Source organism: Eublepharis macularius, chromosome 7 (assembly GCF_028583425.1).
Source record: "Eublepharis macularius isolate TG4126 chromosome 7, MPM_Emac_v1.0, whole genome shotgun sequence".
Classification (NCBI taxonomy): domain Eukaryota; kingdom Metazoa; phylum Chordata; class Lepidosauria; order Squamata; family Eublepharidae; genus Eublepharis; species Eublepharis macularius.
Window position 1 is genome coordinate 96,339,736 of NC_072796.1, and position 16,563 is coordinate 96,356,298.

General features: G+C 40.7%; 1 protein-coding gene across 1 annotated transcript; it reads right to left on the bottom strand.

Annotated features, from left to right (window-relative positions):
- Nucleotides 1-308: 308 nt before the first annotated feature.
- Nucleotides 309-15,397, bottom strand: TRAM1 (translocation associated membrane protein 1). The gene is made up of 11 exons (XM_054984767.1): nt 15,048-15,397; nt 11,478-11,541; nt 10,348-10,469; nt 10,066-10,182; nt 9,594-9,652; nt 9,216-9,300; nt 8,690-8,760; nt 7,414-7,518; nt 7,048-7,191; nt 4,419-4,576; nt 309-2,959 (listed from the first exon to the last, which is right to left on the bottom strand). The coding sequence occupies exons 1-11, from the start codon at nt 15,168-15,170 to the stop codon at nt 2,886-2,888; spliced, it is 1,122 nt and encodes a 373-aa protein (XP_054840742.1). The 5' UTR covers nt 15,171-15,397; the 3' UTR covers nt 309-2,885.
- Between the last annotated feature and the right edge of the window lie 1,166 nt (nt 15,398-16,563).

Sequence of the window (16,563 nt, forward strand, 5' to 3'; positions counted from 1 at the left end):
CTTTATATAGAAAGCACTATTTTTTTTAAAGAAGTCTTCCCACAGAAGCAAGACACTTGGGGCACTACTAATCAGATGAACATTCAAAAGGAAGTTGCAGTTGTTAATTCCAGTTCTAGTATCTTCTCAAACAGGTACTTACTATCTGAACAGAATATGGGTTACAAATTGTAAGATAGTAACAAAGTGGTTTAAAGTTTCATTTGCCTTTTACAAGCCCACTCTCCCTTCCATTAAACTGCTATGTTCTTGGTGATCATATTAGAGCTATCCATTCTTAGGCAAAACATAAAGGAGACACAATGTCATTGTTTTATTAAGAATTTATTAGAAATGTACACACTCTTGTTATTCCCAATACATCTTGAAAAAATCCTTCCAGAAATTTAATCAGGCACGATCTCATTTGTAGAAATAAAATGTATACCTTTGCCATTATATTTTATTGGAACCATTTCGCCAGGTTTGAATTTTATAGATCTCTGCTTTAGGCTGAAAAAAAGCTAAAATTAATAAAAGCTTTGCATGAAACACAACTGAACAAAGTAATCCAGTTGTTCCAGCTAGGAAAACATTCAAACACCACACTCCTAGTCCAGAGTGCCATAAATTATTGTCTTAAGGGCCTTCAGATATGAACATACTAGTGCCAAAGGATGCAGACAAGGCGGCTGTGAGAAGCCTGAATATACTGGGTTCACTGAGTGTTTGGAATGTATGCTCAAGAAAGGGAGTGGCAGTGGCAGTCACTTCATAGGGACAGAACATTAATTTACCAAATCTATTGCCAGGGGAAGGTGAGAAAAGAATAGTAATTTTGTAAGTCATTCACATTCTAATCCCTTACATGGTCTGTGTGGCTCCTTTGGCATGCCTGATGCTGGATCTTCCTGCACAAATAGACCATACAAGACACTATATCCCTAAGAAGAATGTCTTACTTTTAATTTTATATATAAGAAAGATCTTGTTTCGACTGTATGGCGGTGGGTGCTATTAAATGCTCTGACTCTTATTGTTATATCACTTTTAAAACCAAGTAAAGGACATGTGGAAAAGGCTGGGCCTTGTTCCCTTCTCAAAGATCAGAGGTGAAAACTGCTCTGAGCTGCTCTTCTCCCTAACACAGCAATACCCAGAGATCTGGGTCAGATGATCAAGGCTTGCTATGAAACCCCCATTATAGTACCATTACTTGTTCCTGCTCCACTTAAGTGCTATCTGTGTGAATAAAGTAAATTAGCTAAGCTGGGGAACTGTAGTGGCCCTTCAGAGAACGCTTCCCTCCTATACATGGCAACATCCTGTGGAAGGACTACACTCAGCCTCCACTCTGAAGCAATTATCTGGCACTTGCTAAAATTTACTGGAAGGATATAGTCAGGCCAAGCCATTTGTTATTCCTCAGTACTGATTATTTGGTGCTCTAACAGCTTCTATCTGTTAAGAATTCTACCTGGTACATATTCACATATAGTGTAATTAAAGCAAGATAATCCTCAAATGATATTCTTACTGAGGTTTATCCCACTGATATTTTGATGATGAAAAAACAATATACAATTCACAATCAGTTATTCTAAATTATTGTTTTCAAACCATTCTCTTTATGCATCTTGTAGTCAGATGCTTTTTGTAGTCAAGACAAATCGCTATCCACCACAGAAATACCAATATTTAGAGATAAATCCCAGGCAATGCTTCCTGTCATTGGACTGGGAAAGAGATGGATGGCAGTAGACATGAAAAAGTATGCTTCCCCCCAGCGGCTGTAACAGCAGTCTAAACTCTGCTTGCACTGGGGGATCTTTATCAAGCAGCACTGTATTTTTAGTACCATCAACTTTTCACAACTACCTCTTTTAATATATGGCGCTAGAAAGCACCATCAAGTCACAGCTGACTCATGGCAACTCTGTAGGGGTTTCAAAATCAAGGACATTCAGAGGTAGTTTGCCAATTGCCTGCCTCTTCATAGCAACCCTGGCCTTCCTTGGTGGTCCTCCCATCCAAATACTGACCAGAGCCAACCATACTTGGCTTTTGTGATCTGGTGAGAGAGGGCTAGCCTGGGCCATTCAGCCAGGGCTTGCAATACACACTTGGGTGTTTTATGTGCTGCTGCTAATTGTATGCTGTTCTAAAGACATCATGGTTCAAGGAATCCAGCTCTCACTGGCTACATCAAGATAGCCGAGAGCCAGAAAAATCAGGTGGAAGAAAACCAAAAAGGACAAGAAGAAGTTACCATGCCAAATTAAAAACGGCTGTAGGAGCAACTCAGTATGTTTTTTAAGATATAAACTGGTTCTCATGGTAGGATGCCCTATACCACAAAAACTTTGATCTCTCTCTTTCTCTCTCTCACACACACACAGAGGAACATTTCAGTCAGTCTTAACTGTGTTTTAATAAAGGAATTTCTTGAACCGCTGTAGATATTACTTACAAAGTAATGATTATTTTGGTGCTTTACAAATTCTGTTCTGAACTGTAAAATCATAATATACACTGAAGCATTAGAAAATATCTAAAAACAGATATGGTATTACTTTAAATGTCAAATTCTCAAACAAACTTCAAAACAGTTTTGGAATAGGCTACATCACAATTGTAAAGCTGGAAGGAATGAGAGACTTACTGTTTTTTGGCAAGTGAATTTTGATTAATACTCAAAAACATTTTTTTTAAGATAGCAAAAGTAATGCGGCCCCTTTTTCAGTTAAAATGTTTTTAAAAGTTGCACAAAAACCATTATGGTAGCCATAATAAAAAATTAATTTTTATTTGTCAACAGTAAGAACTCAGGTGCTGAAGGACTTTCCAACTTGTAAAAAGCAGTTCTCTTTGGGGATATTAGTCAATTAACTTAATAAAGTCCTGTTTTAAGAGGATTTTTCTTTCCTGCTACGAGGCGAGTCTGCACCATTTGAGGTTAACGTTCCATTTATTCCATTTTCTACAAAAAAGAAAACACACAAATGGTCAGCTTTTTTTCTCCCAAATATCAGACCTAGAGAGCAAGAAGGCTTATTATTCTTTCTTTAAGAAATACTTTTAGAAACGTCAATTAAAAAGTCAACATTCAGAATAAAGATCACAAGTAAAACACTCCACCCCCGCTTGCAGCATGGGGAGTAGATGCTCACCCTCCAATGAGCCCAGCTCACTGTTTTGCTGGCTACTGTTAGGCAGCAAAGTAATCTAGGATCTGTGTAGAAGGGGATGGAAACTTCCTCCTCCATGGAGCTAGCTGTCTGCTGAATAGGAAGGAACAGTAGCATGTGCTATGAGTCACCAAATCGCTTCTGATTTACGGCAATCCTATGAATGGATGCCCTCCAAAACACCCTATAATTGACAGTCTCGCTCAAGTCCTGCAAACTAAAAGCCGTGGTTCCTTTATTAAGTCAAGCCTTCTCAGGTTTGGTCTTCCTCCTTTTCTAGCATTGTAGTCTTTTCTAGTGAATCTTGTCTTTTGCATGATGTGACCCTGTCAGCTTTCTTCGTTGTCATGCCATAGTATTCCCCCTGTTAACCTAGTCTTTTTATTGTTTAAACAGTTGCTTTATTAAACAGTCTTTACATCTGTACTCTGCATACTTGGAAGCCACTGTTGCATGAGGTTAGAGGACCACAGAAAGATCACTTTATGGTCACAGCACAGAAGAGGCTTTTAAATCCTTAGGGACCACTCATTACTGGTACATGTTCTGTAAAAAGGAGTAATACCCAAAACAAGAGATACTGATGTTCACCAGTCAGCCATACATGGTTTTGTTATAAATAAAATATAATGTTGGTCAAAATGTTTTTGTTGGGTCTTTGATCTGCCAGAATCAGTGAAAGAGAATCAACAATGAAAAACTCCTTCCAGAACTGGCAATTATTTTCTCTACACTGCTTTAAAAGTTATGCCACTATATCTGCAAGCAAACTGCTAGTGTTTTGTAGGCTCATTGCTTTTGTGAACCTGTTGCATTTTGCAGAAGAAACAGAGGGTATAACAGCAACAACAAAAGCCCCTATAGGCTAGCATCTTATCCCTAACAGTATGCTTGTTTATTCTAACATTTAAATAAAAGGTACATATAAAAATTATTAAAGCTCATGTAATGCCAGTATCTCAAAACTGCTAAAACATTTATGTTACAATAGAACACTTTAGTCTATAAACCTGGCTTTTGGCAGCTAACTATCAACTTACACATCTGATGCCACCACTTTATAGAGATGCTAATGCTTCTTCCTATGCGTTTAACCAGTATCTTACCACATAACCAAATAAAAGCACCTTTTTGCAATTCAGGGAAGTTCACAGCAGGATAATTCATACAACTAAAGGTATCACAATTTTACATTACCCCAAATCCCCTTCCCTCTTCCAAAAATGAAGAATAAACTATTGAAGCACAAACCTCTTTCTTTTTTGGATGGCTTGCCTTTAGTTGCCACAAACTTCTTTTTTACTGGTTGGGGAGGGGAGGAATGTTCTCTCCACCTTCTTAGCTGAAAATTAATGAACTTCCACATCATAAAGGCCTGAGTTAAACAGATAGAGGCCAACACGCTGATTCTACAAATGAAGAGAAACTATTAGGATTCCTGAAAAGTATCTAAATCTAGAGATAGCATGGCTCAGGAAACCTGTTCCCACTGCAGAGATGTTTCCTGAAAGACCATTTTAAAGGTTTTATCACTGCACAAGTCAAGACAGGCTTAACAGTAGCAGAGCAAAGCTACAGTATCCTAACATTAGGCAGTAATAGCATAGAAATGCAGAACACAAAAAGCATGTTCTGAACTCACCATAATGGGGAGTTCTTCCTTTCATAGGCAACTCCCAAACTATGCTGTTATGACAGAGGATAACATCTCATCCTCTAACCAGCAGTTTGACATTTATTGATACTCTGAGGGCTACTTATCACTGTACATTTTGTACTGTGGTACAAATAAATGAACACAAAATATTCTTCACTACACCACAGTGGCACACACCATAAGGCTAGACAGATAGCAGATCATAATCTGTGCTGCATATAACAGCATTCTTCCAGAAAATAGAAACACAATCAAAGGGTACTGCTTTCTGATTGAGTTTCTGTAGATCGTACAATCAACAGAAACTCACAATCTGAAAGCAAGACTGGACGCTTTCAGAATGTCTGGAGTGTTTTGAAAGATTGGAACTGCCTGGAAGACAAATAGACAGATATTTTAAAGGACACAAAAGTCCCATCCAAATTAACACAAGGGGAGGAAAGCTTGTGGAATAGAACTTTCCTAACTCATTCCACCTACTGCAACCCACTGAAACGAGATTTGTTTTATAGTATACAAGGTCAAATGTGCAAACTGCACATTTAATACTTCTATAATATTAATACTTGAATAGTTAATCCAAATCAGCTTTCTAAATTTACCATTATACACCCCCAACACGGCAAAATCCTGCATAAATACTAACAATTTACCTTCCTCCCCATTGTCTGGGCATGTGTCCTATTCTAGCAGGACAATTCAAACAAGTCTAGCTTATTTATAAGCAGGAAGTCAAGTGACCTGACCCCTAGCCCACAAATTGGTTCAGAGGGTTTTTTTTCCCTGTGAACCAGAACTGAATCTCAATCTAAAGTCTCTTGGTTGCACTGAAGTTCAGCAGAACCTGTAAACAGGAAAAAATGAGTTTGGGTCAGGTTCAAAGCCATCAAGAGATTTTAGGTTTGATTCAGCTCTGGTTCATGAAAAAAAGAAAATCACACCTCCTGCAGGTTTTGGGCTGGGTAGGAGGTTTAGATTGACTCCCTATTTTAAAAAAACTGTAAGAGATACACTTTGTTCAATCTGGGAGCATCCATTTAACCGAGCATCCTCCTAACTGTGTGCTCTTGCTTATGGGCTCTCCAGAAATATAAACAGTGTGACTCTCCAAGCAAGAGGAACGCAGAAGTACACTGCATTTGAACATGGATATCACATTAACTACAGTGGACAATAGCCAACGATAAACAATAAACCTTTCTCTGGTTGTTGTGGATTTTCCAGGCTGTATAGCCGTGGTCTTGGCATTGTAGTTCCTGACGTTTCGCCAGCAGCTGTGGCTGGCATCTTCAGAGGTGTAGCACCAAAAGACAGAGACCTCTCAGTGTCACAGTGTGGAAAAGAAGTTGGCAGGTAATTTATATCTACTCAGGAAGGTAGGGTTGGGCTGAGTTATCCTGTTCATCCATTTCATGTTCTTTTATTCTTGTCTGGATGCTACGCTGTGTGGTCCTGATGTAAACTTGTCCACAGCTGCAGGGTATGCAGTATACTCCTGCAGAGGTGAGGGGGTCTCTACTGTCTTTTGCTGATTGTAGCATCTGTTGTATTTTTTTGGTGGGTCTGAATACTGCTTGAAGGTTGTGCTTTTTCATAAGCTTTCCCATCTGATCAGTGATTCCTTTGATATATGGCAAAAACACCTTTCCTGTGGGAGACTGTTTTTCCTTGGTTGTTTGATTTATCCTTGGTTTAATTGCTCTTCTGATTTCATTTCTGGAGTAGCCATTTGCTTGAAGTGTGTGGTTTAGATGATTAGTTTCCTTGCTGAGAAAGTGTGGTTCACATATCCGTCTTGCGCGGTCTACTAATGTCTATTACATGAAAGACACTGCAGGCTTGGCCATCCGGAAAAATCAGCAGTGGCTGAACATAGCCTAACTCAAACAGGACACAGTATCCTATTCCAGGACACTAAAATACTGGACAACACTTCCAACTACTTCATCAGATTGCACAGGGAAGCCATTGAAATTCATAAGCATAAGCACAATTTCAACAGGAAAGAAGAGACTTTAAGAATGAATAGATCATGGTTTCCAGTCCTGAAAAACACCAGGCTAACAAAATACTCTATACCTGACAATAGCCCTGCAGAGAAGATTAGCATATCAAGCACCAATCCATATGCAAAAGAACCTCCTCAGGATACAGTGAAAATCCACAACAACCATCGTTCTCCAGCCATGAAAGCCTTCGACAATAAACCTTTCTCTGTTTTACCTGATTGGCAGCACATTGAAGTTTCCAGTACTAACATCCAATGTCTGATTCTCTGCTCTAGCAAGGCCAAATCCAACGGTAAGGACAGAAAGAATCAAGGTCAAAAGTCTTCCCAACACAAATAGAATTGCCCAAAGTGAAAATCTAGAAGGAAGAAGCAAATCCAGTATCAGCATCTGATTACTACACTGATACTCCTTTCGTTTTTAAATATAAACACTCCTTAAGTTTTTAAATAAAAATTCAGTGACATACAATGCAGTTTTTATCAAACTGAACAATTACCACCTGAGCAGGCAACTGGTATTTCCAAAAACCAGACACCCTAGGCACATTTTTATGTGATAAGTTATTCCATGTACTTACCCTTTTTGGTACTTGTCATCACTGAAGTAAAACAGCCTAGAGATGTGGAAGAGAAATTCCACAAAGTAATGCAACACAAGGAGAACCAGCCCAAGATGGGTTAAACTGTTAAAAAAGAAAAGCAAAGCAAGCTGGTAATTAGTCAACTGCCTTTGGTTTTCACTTCTCTTCTGTACATTCCACTTCTTTATACTGCAATAACTTCACTGGATGCTGAGATATCAAAATGAAATTAGGTATACTCATTCAGGGCACAGTTCTATTCAGCTTGTAACTACAATGAGAAACACACATCGACAAGATCAGAATGAAATATGCTATATTAATTTATGATAATAGTTATATGTCACTGTTCTATTAGAACCTCAAACACCTATTGCCAAAGATGGGGGGATTTGTTTAGGATGATAAGCCTACTATGGAAATTTAGCCCTGACCTAGTGGTCAAAGTGCTGGACTAGGATCTAGGAGGCCCAGCTTCAAATCCCCACGCTGCCATGCAAGCTTGCTGGGTGACCTTGGGCGAGTCACAACCTCTCAACCTAACCCACCTCACACGGTTGTTGTGAAGATAAAATAGAGAGGAGAATGATGTAAGCTACTTTGGACACCCACATGGAGAGAAAGGTGAGGACAAGTAAAATATAAATAAAATCTTGTAAGATCTCAGAAGCTAAGCGGAGACACCTGGGGTTAGAATATGGATAGGAGACCACCACAGAAGCCCAGGGTCACTACACAAGGCCAAGCAATGGCAAACTACCTCAGTCTCTTGCTTTGAAAACTCTATGAAATTGTCATAAGTTGGCTGTGATTTGACGGCACTTTGTACCCATGGAAATTTAATGTTAGCTGACTTGGTGGTATGTGAAGGCAGAAAGGATATAAATTTTGTTAAATAAAATTCAAGACATATTCTAAAACCAGTATTTAAATATCAGCTCGATTTCCATGTTCGCTTTTAATAGTACTAGAAAATCCCCACTGTAATGTGATATTCGATACAGCACAATGAAACTAGGTATATAAATTTACCACATAATTCTGTTTCATTTTGAACATCAACTCAACTGTATTTTGTTTGTTTTTACTAAAGGATAGGGAAGGGAAGACATGTAAGATGGCTAAGAGTTCAAAAACTACATAATACATATTGTGTTTTAACAGCATTACAATTATTAATAATCGTATCTGTATCCAACAATTTGTACATGGAAATGAAGACAGCATAAGTCAGTCACGTTAACATGCATCAAAGTTTGTCTAAGTCACTTACTTTAACAAATAAGCTCCGGAGATATGGAAAAGATAAAGCCCAATATAAACAAGCTGGCGAGGAATGTCCTCCTACAAAAAAATAGCACAACAGGGAAACATCAAGTGCAACTACCAGTTGCTGGATATTGTCCAATCACTACAGTGAAATTTCTCTTAGATCTTTTGGGAATTTTTAGAACCATGAAATTTACTAGATGGTTAACCGATCAAGTTTTGTTGTACACAGATCTTTAAGACAGGCATGCCCTTAAAACTAATGTGTTCAATTTAATTTGACATCTTCTTCAAAAAGTATGATGTATAGTCTGCTTCTAGTTTTGAGTATTGTGTTATGATTATCATCTTTAGGCTGTCAAGTGTTTTATTATTTACAATTTTCAAGTTTTCGGACACAGATCTTCCACATGCTTTAAAACACTGCCATCTGTGAACAGGCTGCTTGTAATCAGCTACTTTAAAAATAGTTTCCAAGTTCCTCTTCCTCTTTACCAGCTAAATAAAAGAGAATTTTTTTGTCTGCTTACTTTTTTTGTCTTCTGGAAGTACATTTCTGGAAAAGCATGGAACCAGTATGCCAATTGTGAAATGTAGAAAAACTTCATTTGAAACCTGCATAATACAACAAAAAGATTTAAAATTCAAACAAGTATTTCAAGGAAGAGTTAACACAAGAGATGTTACACTGAAGCCTAATCTGAAACATCTCTCATGAAATTAACAGATTCAAGAGTGATGGTACAATGGCAACTGCTTGCTACAGACTACCAATGCAGATAAACGTAATTTCTGAAACTTACATTTAGAAACCCAAAGCAACATATTTTATCCAGTATATTAATACAGAGTCAACAGACTAACTTTAAGCAGTTTATTTGATCTGATAAATTAAAAAAAAGACTTACGGCATTGATGTATGTGGGTAGTCTCTCCAGAGTGAGGTTGGATCAGATACATAGTTCTCCTGAAAATATTGATACTTTTTATTAGCTATAAAAAGCAAACCCTCCTCTCAAATGACGTAACCAAATTGTGACTATTTACCACAAGAAAAAAATTTTTTTTAAAGCAACACACTGAAGGAGAGGTTGTAAGACTTTATAGTTTAATGAGACCAGCTCCCAGAGTGACACAAAGACAAAGATGTTGCACAAAGTTTGACTCCCAAGAATCATTCTGACCCTATCCCAACTTCACACATACAGCCTAGAAAGTATATGTAATCAGTTATGCTTCACATCTTCTTAATTTATTCCTCTTTAGAAATGTGTTATCCTTGCACTACTTTTGATACAAATTTAAATGTTACAACATGAACCAGAATTACACTGGACGAGTAAATCTTTTAAATCAGTTTTTATTATCAAAAATACTCACAGACAGAAGAATGCTGGTTCCCCAAACACTGGAGAAAAGGTAAAATGCACTGAGTTGTCCAGATTCATTGAATTTGCTGTGCTTTGTTTTGGAAAAGTGCATCCGCTTGTTAATTTTCTAAAAGGAAGAATCATGTAGGTTATTGATATGCACAAAAGTTTGGTAAGAACCTATCTGGCATGTCAGGTTCTCTTTTTAAAGTTTAAGTCTACAAATGCATCCGTGCAATCACTTACAATGGCAGTAACATACTTTATACAGTTCGCAACATAAAATACTTACATCTAACACATATTCTTGAATAACAGCATGTATAATTATTGCTACCAGCATGTAGAAGAAAACCGTAGCCAGGTCTTTGATGCCATAGTGATAGAGTGTGGCTGTTTCCATAGGCTGTTCTTCTAAAAAAATAAAAAAAATTAAAAGATTTTTTCAACCTTACCCTCAGTCTAGTTTACACCTGGGAATGAGGAATAAGAAATAAATTGTTAGCACTTTGTACTAAAAAAAATAATTTATGCTTTTTATTCCTGGTCAATAAACAACACTGGTGGTATAAACAGAACTCAACCCAGTCACTGCAGTCCTTTATAATATTAAAACAAATCAACCCTCTGAAATCTCAGACCTCAGACTCAATACCTGGTTTAGGTCTCAGAGCAGCAGAGTTTACAAGTAGATGAGTATTGACTTTGCTGTCGAATATTTACTACATGGTCCACAGGCTACAAAGTGAATGTCTGGATCTACAAACTGTGAGTGAGGTATAATGGCGCTGAGCTCATGGAACTGATCTTCTCCACCCTCACTTCTTGCAGCCTTCCCTTGTCTCCTAAAATCCACTCCTGAGTTTGGGGTACTCACCCTTGAGAATATGCAGAAAGCAGTAACTCAAAAGATGAAATCTGCAGGGACCCCACACAAATCTTTAGCTCACAAAGGACACATCTGGATCAAAGTCCATCTTGTTACTGACCAACTGCCACTATGAACTATGTTTTGCCCACATTTCATGTTTTGTAGCAATTAAGGGTCTTGAAGGGGTATGGGAGATCACAGGTCAAATCCCAGCTTCAGGCATGAAGCCTGCCTTGGGCCAGTGACACCCGCTCAGCTTAATCAACCTTACAGGATTGTCATCTGGATAATATGGAAGAGCACAAAACAATGTATACAATCCTGAGCTCCTTGGAGAAAGGGCAGGAAAAATGCACGAAAGTCTACAAATTATTGTAGCTAACTAGCTGGGCCAATGTAGCATTTGGCTCATCATCTCATGGAAAGATATTTGAGGGTGCAAAAAAATCACAGAAATGGCTACTGCTATTATGGCACAACCTGACATCTTAGCAATATTAACATGACCTACTTCATAAGGCAAACATCCAAATATCTAATTTGAATTTTACCTGTGGCAGGAATAGTAACATTGTATTGAAGTGTAACAAAGACAACAGCTGCTTTTGCTGTAACCTGAAACAAAATAAAGCAAAATAAATCAGTACTATAGGAAAAAAACCACACGTACAGTCTAAGGTACTTTCCACACCTCTGTAAACCATTCTGGCTGCTAGTTGCTAGTGGATTTTTAAAATGTCATTTCAGACGCAACTGATGTGCCTGCTGGTCGCTAATGGATTTTTTAAAACTTTTCCACACAAAGCTGCCTGTGCATCATTTGTAATGTGGGGTCAAGCTGTTTTTCTGAAAACACCTTTCTCCCATTCTCAGTTGTTCTGCCCACTTCCGATTCACTACATTATTTGAAACTGCCTTTTTATAGATTGTGGTATAGACCAATCAGACACATCCTGGGAAAAGATTTGGAAATCTGATATACTAAATTCAAAGGTTGTTGTAACAAAACTACAGACATTTAAAATCATTCATAGGTGGTATTTGACCCCTAAAAAATTATCTTTGATTTCCTCATCAACGCCCCCGCTTTGTTGGAAAAACTGCAGAAAAGAAGGCACATTCGCCCATTGTTGGTGCGAGAGTCAGTATATTGATCAGTTTTGGAAAGTAGTACTAGGTGAAATTAAGACAATTACCTGCTATGATCTTCCTTTTGACCCTAAAGCAATTTTCTTAGATCAATGGGAGAATTTAAGCATTCCAAAAATTAGAAGAGAACTTATTGCCTCTTTCTTTATAGCAGCTAAAAGTGCTATTGTGACGCTTTGGAAATTGAAGGAGACACTGACACTAGAGAACTGGTTTGAAAAAGTATAGAATCACTTTATTTTAGAAAAAATAAATAACAACCTTTATAAAGCAACACACTTTCCTGCAGAAACAAATTTTGTTGAAAAATGGTTCCCCTTTCTAGAACATATAGAGAAGAAAAACATTCAACTAAAATCTAAAATGTTACAGTCAATAACAAATGTTGGTTATGTTTAATTGCAATGAATAATCACTAGATTTATCAAAACTTCAAACTTGACTGTAAAATTGTAAAGTTATGTAAGTAAGTGTTTATAATAACTGTTATCGTCATAGATGATTTGTTATACAATAAAATTTTTATTTTTATTTTAAAAAGTGCCTTTTTATAAATGCCTTCCCCCCCCCCCCGGCTCATTTCCAATACATTTCCCCCACCCCTTTTGAATGGATAATGATTTTCACTATAATGTTACAGCTGTGAACATAGGCATCACACATATGGCAGGGTATTACTATATTAGCGCACTGACACTATAGCACTAAAGTTAGATTACTGTGGTAGTGCAGCACTACCACAAAAAGCAGTGCTGTTTCAAATGTTCACAATTCACATGATTCATAAATGGATGTAAATGCTGTTTGAAACCACTGTCCCTACATTGTTTTACATGAAGCTGAGGCAGCAACAGATTAACAACCAGGTTAAAATGGCAATGTGAAAGGGCCCCACGACATAGAAGCAGTATGCTATAGGGATAAAAGAAATACTTTTTTTTAGCCTATATGAATGAACCACATATGACTATAACCTGAGATAGAGCCAATTTGGTTAACTGACTGGAATGCAAGAATACTGAACACAGGATCATGGGGAGCAGTTACAACAATGCTTTGGTGGTTCCGTAAAATACCCAGTAGTCCAGAAGTCCAGGTGATTGCCCAGATCAGAATTCTAACAACGCTTAAAAGAAACCAGCCCATCCTTAAACCCCCATGTCCGTCATCTGTAGCCAAAAGAATCATGTCTAAAAATCTTCCTTAAGATTCCAGCTGGACCACCAGGCAAGTGGTTTATTTACATGAACAGAGCAATCAAATCATTACAGTGAATATACTAATTATTGATAACCATGCAAGCCAGTTATTTCAACCAGTCCTTGAAATTACATCTTTTAAAAGTATATGTGGAGTCCAATAAGGCACCAACAGAAAGAGAGAACTGCTGCTGCCTCTCCCCCTGTCCCAACAGTCATCATGAGTTCTTATTACCAAGAACAGTGGATAACACTGGCTACAAAATTCAGTGAAGAGAAACAATAATGAGACTTTGTAATTAAAGATTACAATATTTTAATTGTTGTCTAAGCATTCTTTGTTGAGCTACAAAAAGTGTACAGTAGAAAAATGAAGGAAATGGGGGTGGGGAAGAAAAAATGACTGCAGGACGGAGAATCCCTTAGTGTGCAGTTTACAGTGCCTTCAAATGGAATTTAAGATCTGATCTGGACTCAAGTCCTTTTTAAGCATATCAATTCTTTCAGCTACTCAGAACTTCCCTGAAGAAATAGGGTTAGCATTTTTGCAGTAACACTTTCAAGCTCTGTCTCCAAATCTTTCACTCTGGAGCTTTGGAAAAGAAACCTGTGAAGCTTAAAGACAGAAGCCTTCCATGTCCCTCCTTGCCTCCAATCCACAACATGCTCCTAGCTGGTAGATATGGGAGAAATCATTAACTGTTTTCTCACAGGTCCAAAGGTGGCGTTTTCCTTTTAACCCAGATTGCAATCCGGAGCCCCCATATTCACTTTGAGGGTGAGGCATAGTTGCACATCTGGGGATGGAGAAGAATTAGTGGCCGCTTACAGCATATGGAAGCCCTTCAGTCCACTGAGGGTCCAGGTTCTCTTGGACACGTCACCCTCCACTTCATCTTCCCTAGAACGGCAGGGAGGGGGGAAGGGGAGGAGCTTGTAGTGGCACACAGAGGAGAGGGGCCCCGGCAGCCCTCCCCTCCATCTCTGGCAACCAGAGACCGGCCCCTCCGCCCCCACCGCACGCTTCCCCCTCCCCGCCCCACAAGCCTCAAGCCCAACTGCTCGCCCTCCCCCTCTCCCGCCGTGCTTGCGCTCCGAGTGCCACGTAACCCTCCGGAGCCCAGGAATTGCTCGGCGGGCAGGCAGGCAGCCGCGCACGAGAAGTGACGGGGTGGCGGGCGCGGCGGAGCCCCCTCGGCCAGGTTCAGGGCGCCACGCCTGTGCCCGACCGCCCCCTTCTCACGTTCCAGCCTCGGTCACTGGGGAAGGCAGCTGAACAAGAAAACTCCGGGGAGGAAAGCAGAGCCGCCGTTGCAGCCTGCCCCGCTCTTCAGAGGGGCTTCGGGTCCCCCAGCCATGCTGGACAAGAGACAAAGCACCGCACCGGCCACTCAGCCGATCTGCCAGCACGGCTACCTCCGAGAAACAGGCTCCGTCACGAGGGATGGCTCCAAAAGGCCCAGCAAGTCGCCAGCGGGCCGGGGGTACGGGGAGAGTCAGGCCCCTCTGGCCAGCCCCGGCCCCCCAAGCCTTCCCCCTGCAGGGCGCTGCCGTTAAAAGAACATCCCCCCTCACCCACACGGAGCCGCCCTCCACTCGCACTAACCTAGGCGAGGAAAGGGGGCGTGAGAAAAGGCTCTCTTGCGGTGACTCGTCCGCGCCCTGCTCTAGTGTGCCTCACGAGGGAGGCTAGGAAGGGACACGTAGCCGAGAGCCCCCTTCTGTCTGACCCCCAGCCCCAGCCTGGTTGCGGCCCCAGCGGGAGCGCCTCACCTCGAACATGAGCCCCAGCAGGAAGACCATGGCCATGCAGGAAACGATGTCCGCGTGGTTCTGCACAACGAACTCATGGCTCAGCACGGGCGGGTTCTTGTTGCTCTTCTTGCGGATCCCCATGGCGGGCACGGCGGAGAGCAGCCAGCCCCACCACAGCCCCGCTCGCGCTCTCTGCCCAGGAGGAGGAGGAGGAGGAAGCGGCCCAGGCCACCGCTCCGCCCCCCTCCGCTGCCGCCTCAGCAGCCTCCGCTCGAAACCGCGACTCCGCGCTTCCCATCTCCCAGACCCCTTCCGACGGCTGCGGGGAAGCGGGCAGCGCCAACCTGCGCGTCTAGTAAATAAATGCGCGCCTCGGCTGCCGGTGCTTCACGCCCTGCTTTAGACCAATCAGGGAGCGCTCGCGCGGACGTTTTGCCCAGTAGACTTCGCCGGGTTACCATAGAGACCAAAGGCTAGAGTAACACATACACAGAAGAGTGCGTCCGTTTTGAGTCGTGAGCTCCTTTTTACACCGATAGGACGGCAAGCTGCCAATGCGGCTGCAGGGAAGAGGTGGGAGGAAAGGAGGGAGGTGGCAGTTTCTGTAGACGAACGGTTGCTGCAACGTAAGGTATTTATGTGCGTATGCGTTGTACGTATTATCGCTCTTGCTAGACGGTCTGCAATTTGAATGGGTGGCTGAACGTTTCAGGAGATTTAGCAAAATGAGCCCACATTCTCTGTGTGTCCCTTTACAGCATTAACCTACATGTTGTTAATTTTAGCAGATGCTCGCCAACCAATAAAAGTCGCTCTAAACAACTTACATTCCTCCCCCGCCCTAGTCGCTGGATCCTCTCTATCAACACCCGCAGTGCAAGTTCACATGTCTCCCGACTAGGCCATGTAAAACGTGTTTTATATACGTTCAGCCACCACTCACACACGCAACAAAGAGACGATCACAATTGTCCAGGGAAGAATTGAACCCTGTAACTGTGACATAGTATTTCACTAACAGAGAGCAAGGTTACAATTCTTAAAGCCTTTGTTAGAGACATATTCTGGAGGAGGCTTTGTAGAATGCTGTCACACTTGACACCTGCTCTCAAGAAGGGATATTAACAAAGAACTGCATTATAGCAGTCACCAACTGAAAGTCACTCTCAGTCACCACCACCACCACCCCTACCAGAATGCTAATTCTAGGCAACAACACAGTATTCAATACCCCCCAAATTGTGCTTTATACAGGAGAAAATATGGGGATAACACATATTAGTTATGAAGACCCAGAATTAACCCCCCCCCCAATATTCTTTTGTAGTGTTCGTGAAATGCTTTTTGAGGCAAGGTTTAACATGGTTTTAGGTGTTCTTTGCTCCCTCAAAATCCTCTCATAATTATGAGAAACCATATACAACAGTAGGTAATTACAGTTCATATATACTGTGGACATAGAGAACTCTTAAATCCTTTGGCCACATTCCTCTAGCAGCTTATGAGAGAACTTGCTCTTTTTAGCAATAATGAG

Coding starts and splice junctions, on each gene's coding strand:
- TRAM1 (XM_054984767.1), bottom strand. CDS start 15,170: ATGGGGATCCGCAAGAAGAGCAACAAGAACCCGCCCGTGCTGAGCCAT. Junction 11,542..15,047: donor TGCTGGGGCTCATGTTCGAG/GTGAGGCGCTCC, acceptor ATTTTGTTTCAG/GTTACAGCAAAAGCAGCTGT. Junction 7,519..8,689: donor TCCGGAGCTTATTTGTTAAA/GTAAGTGACTTA, acceptor CTTTTTTAACAG/TTTAACCCATCTTGGGCTGG.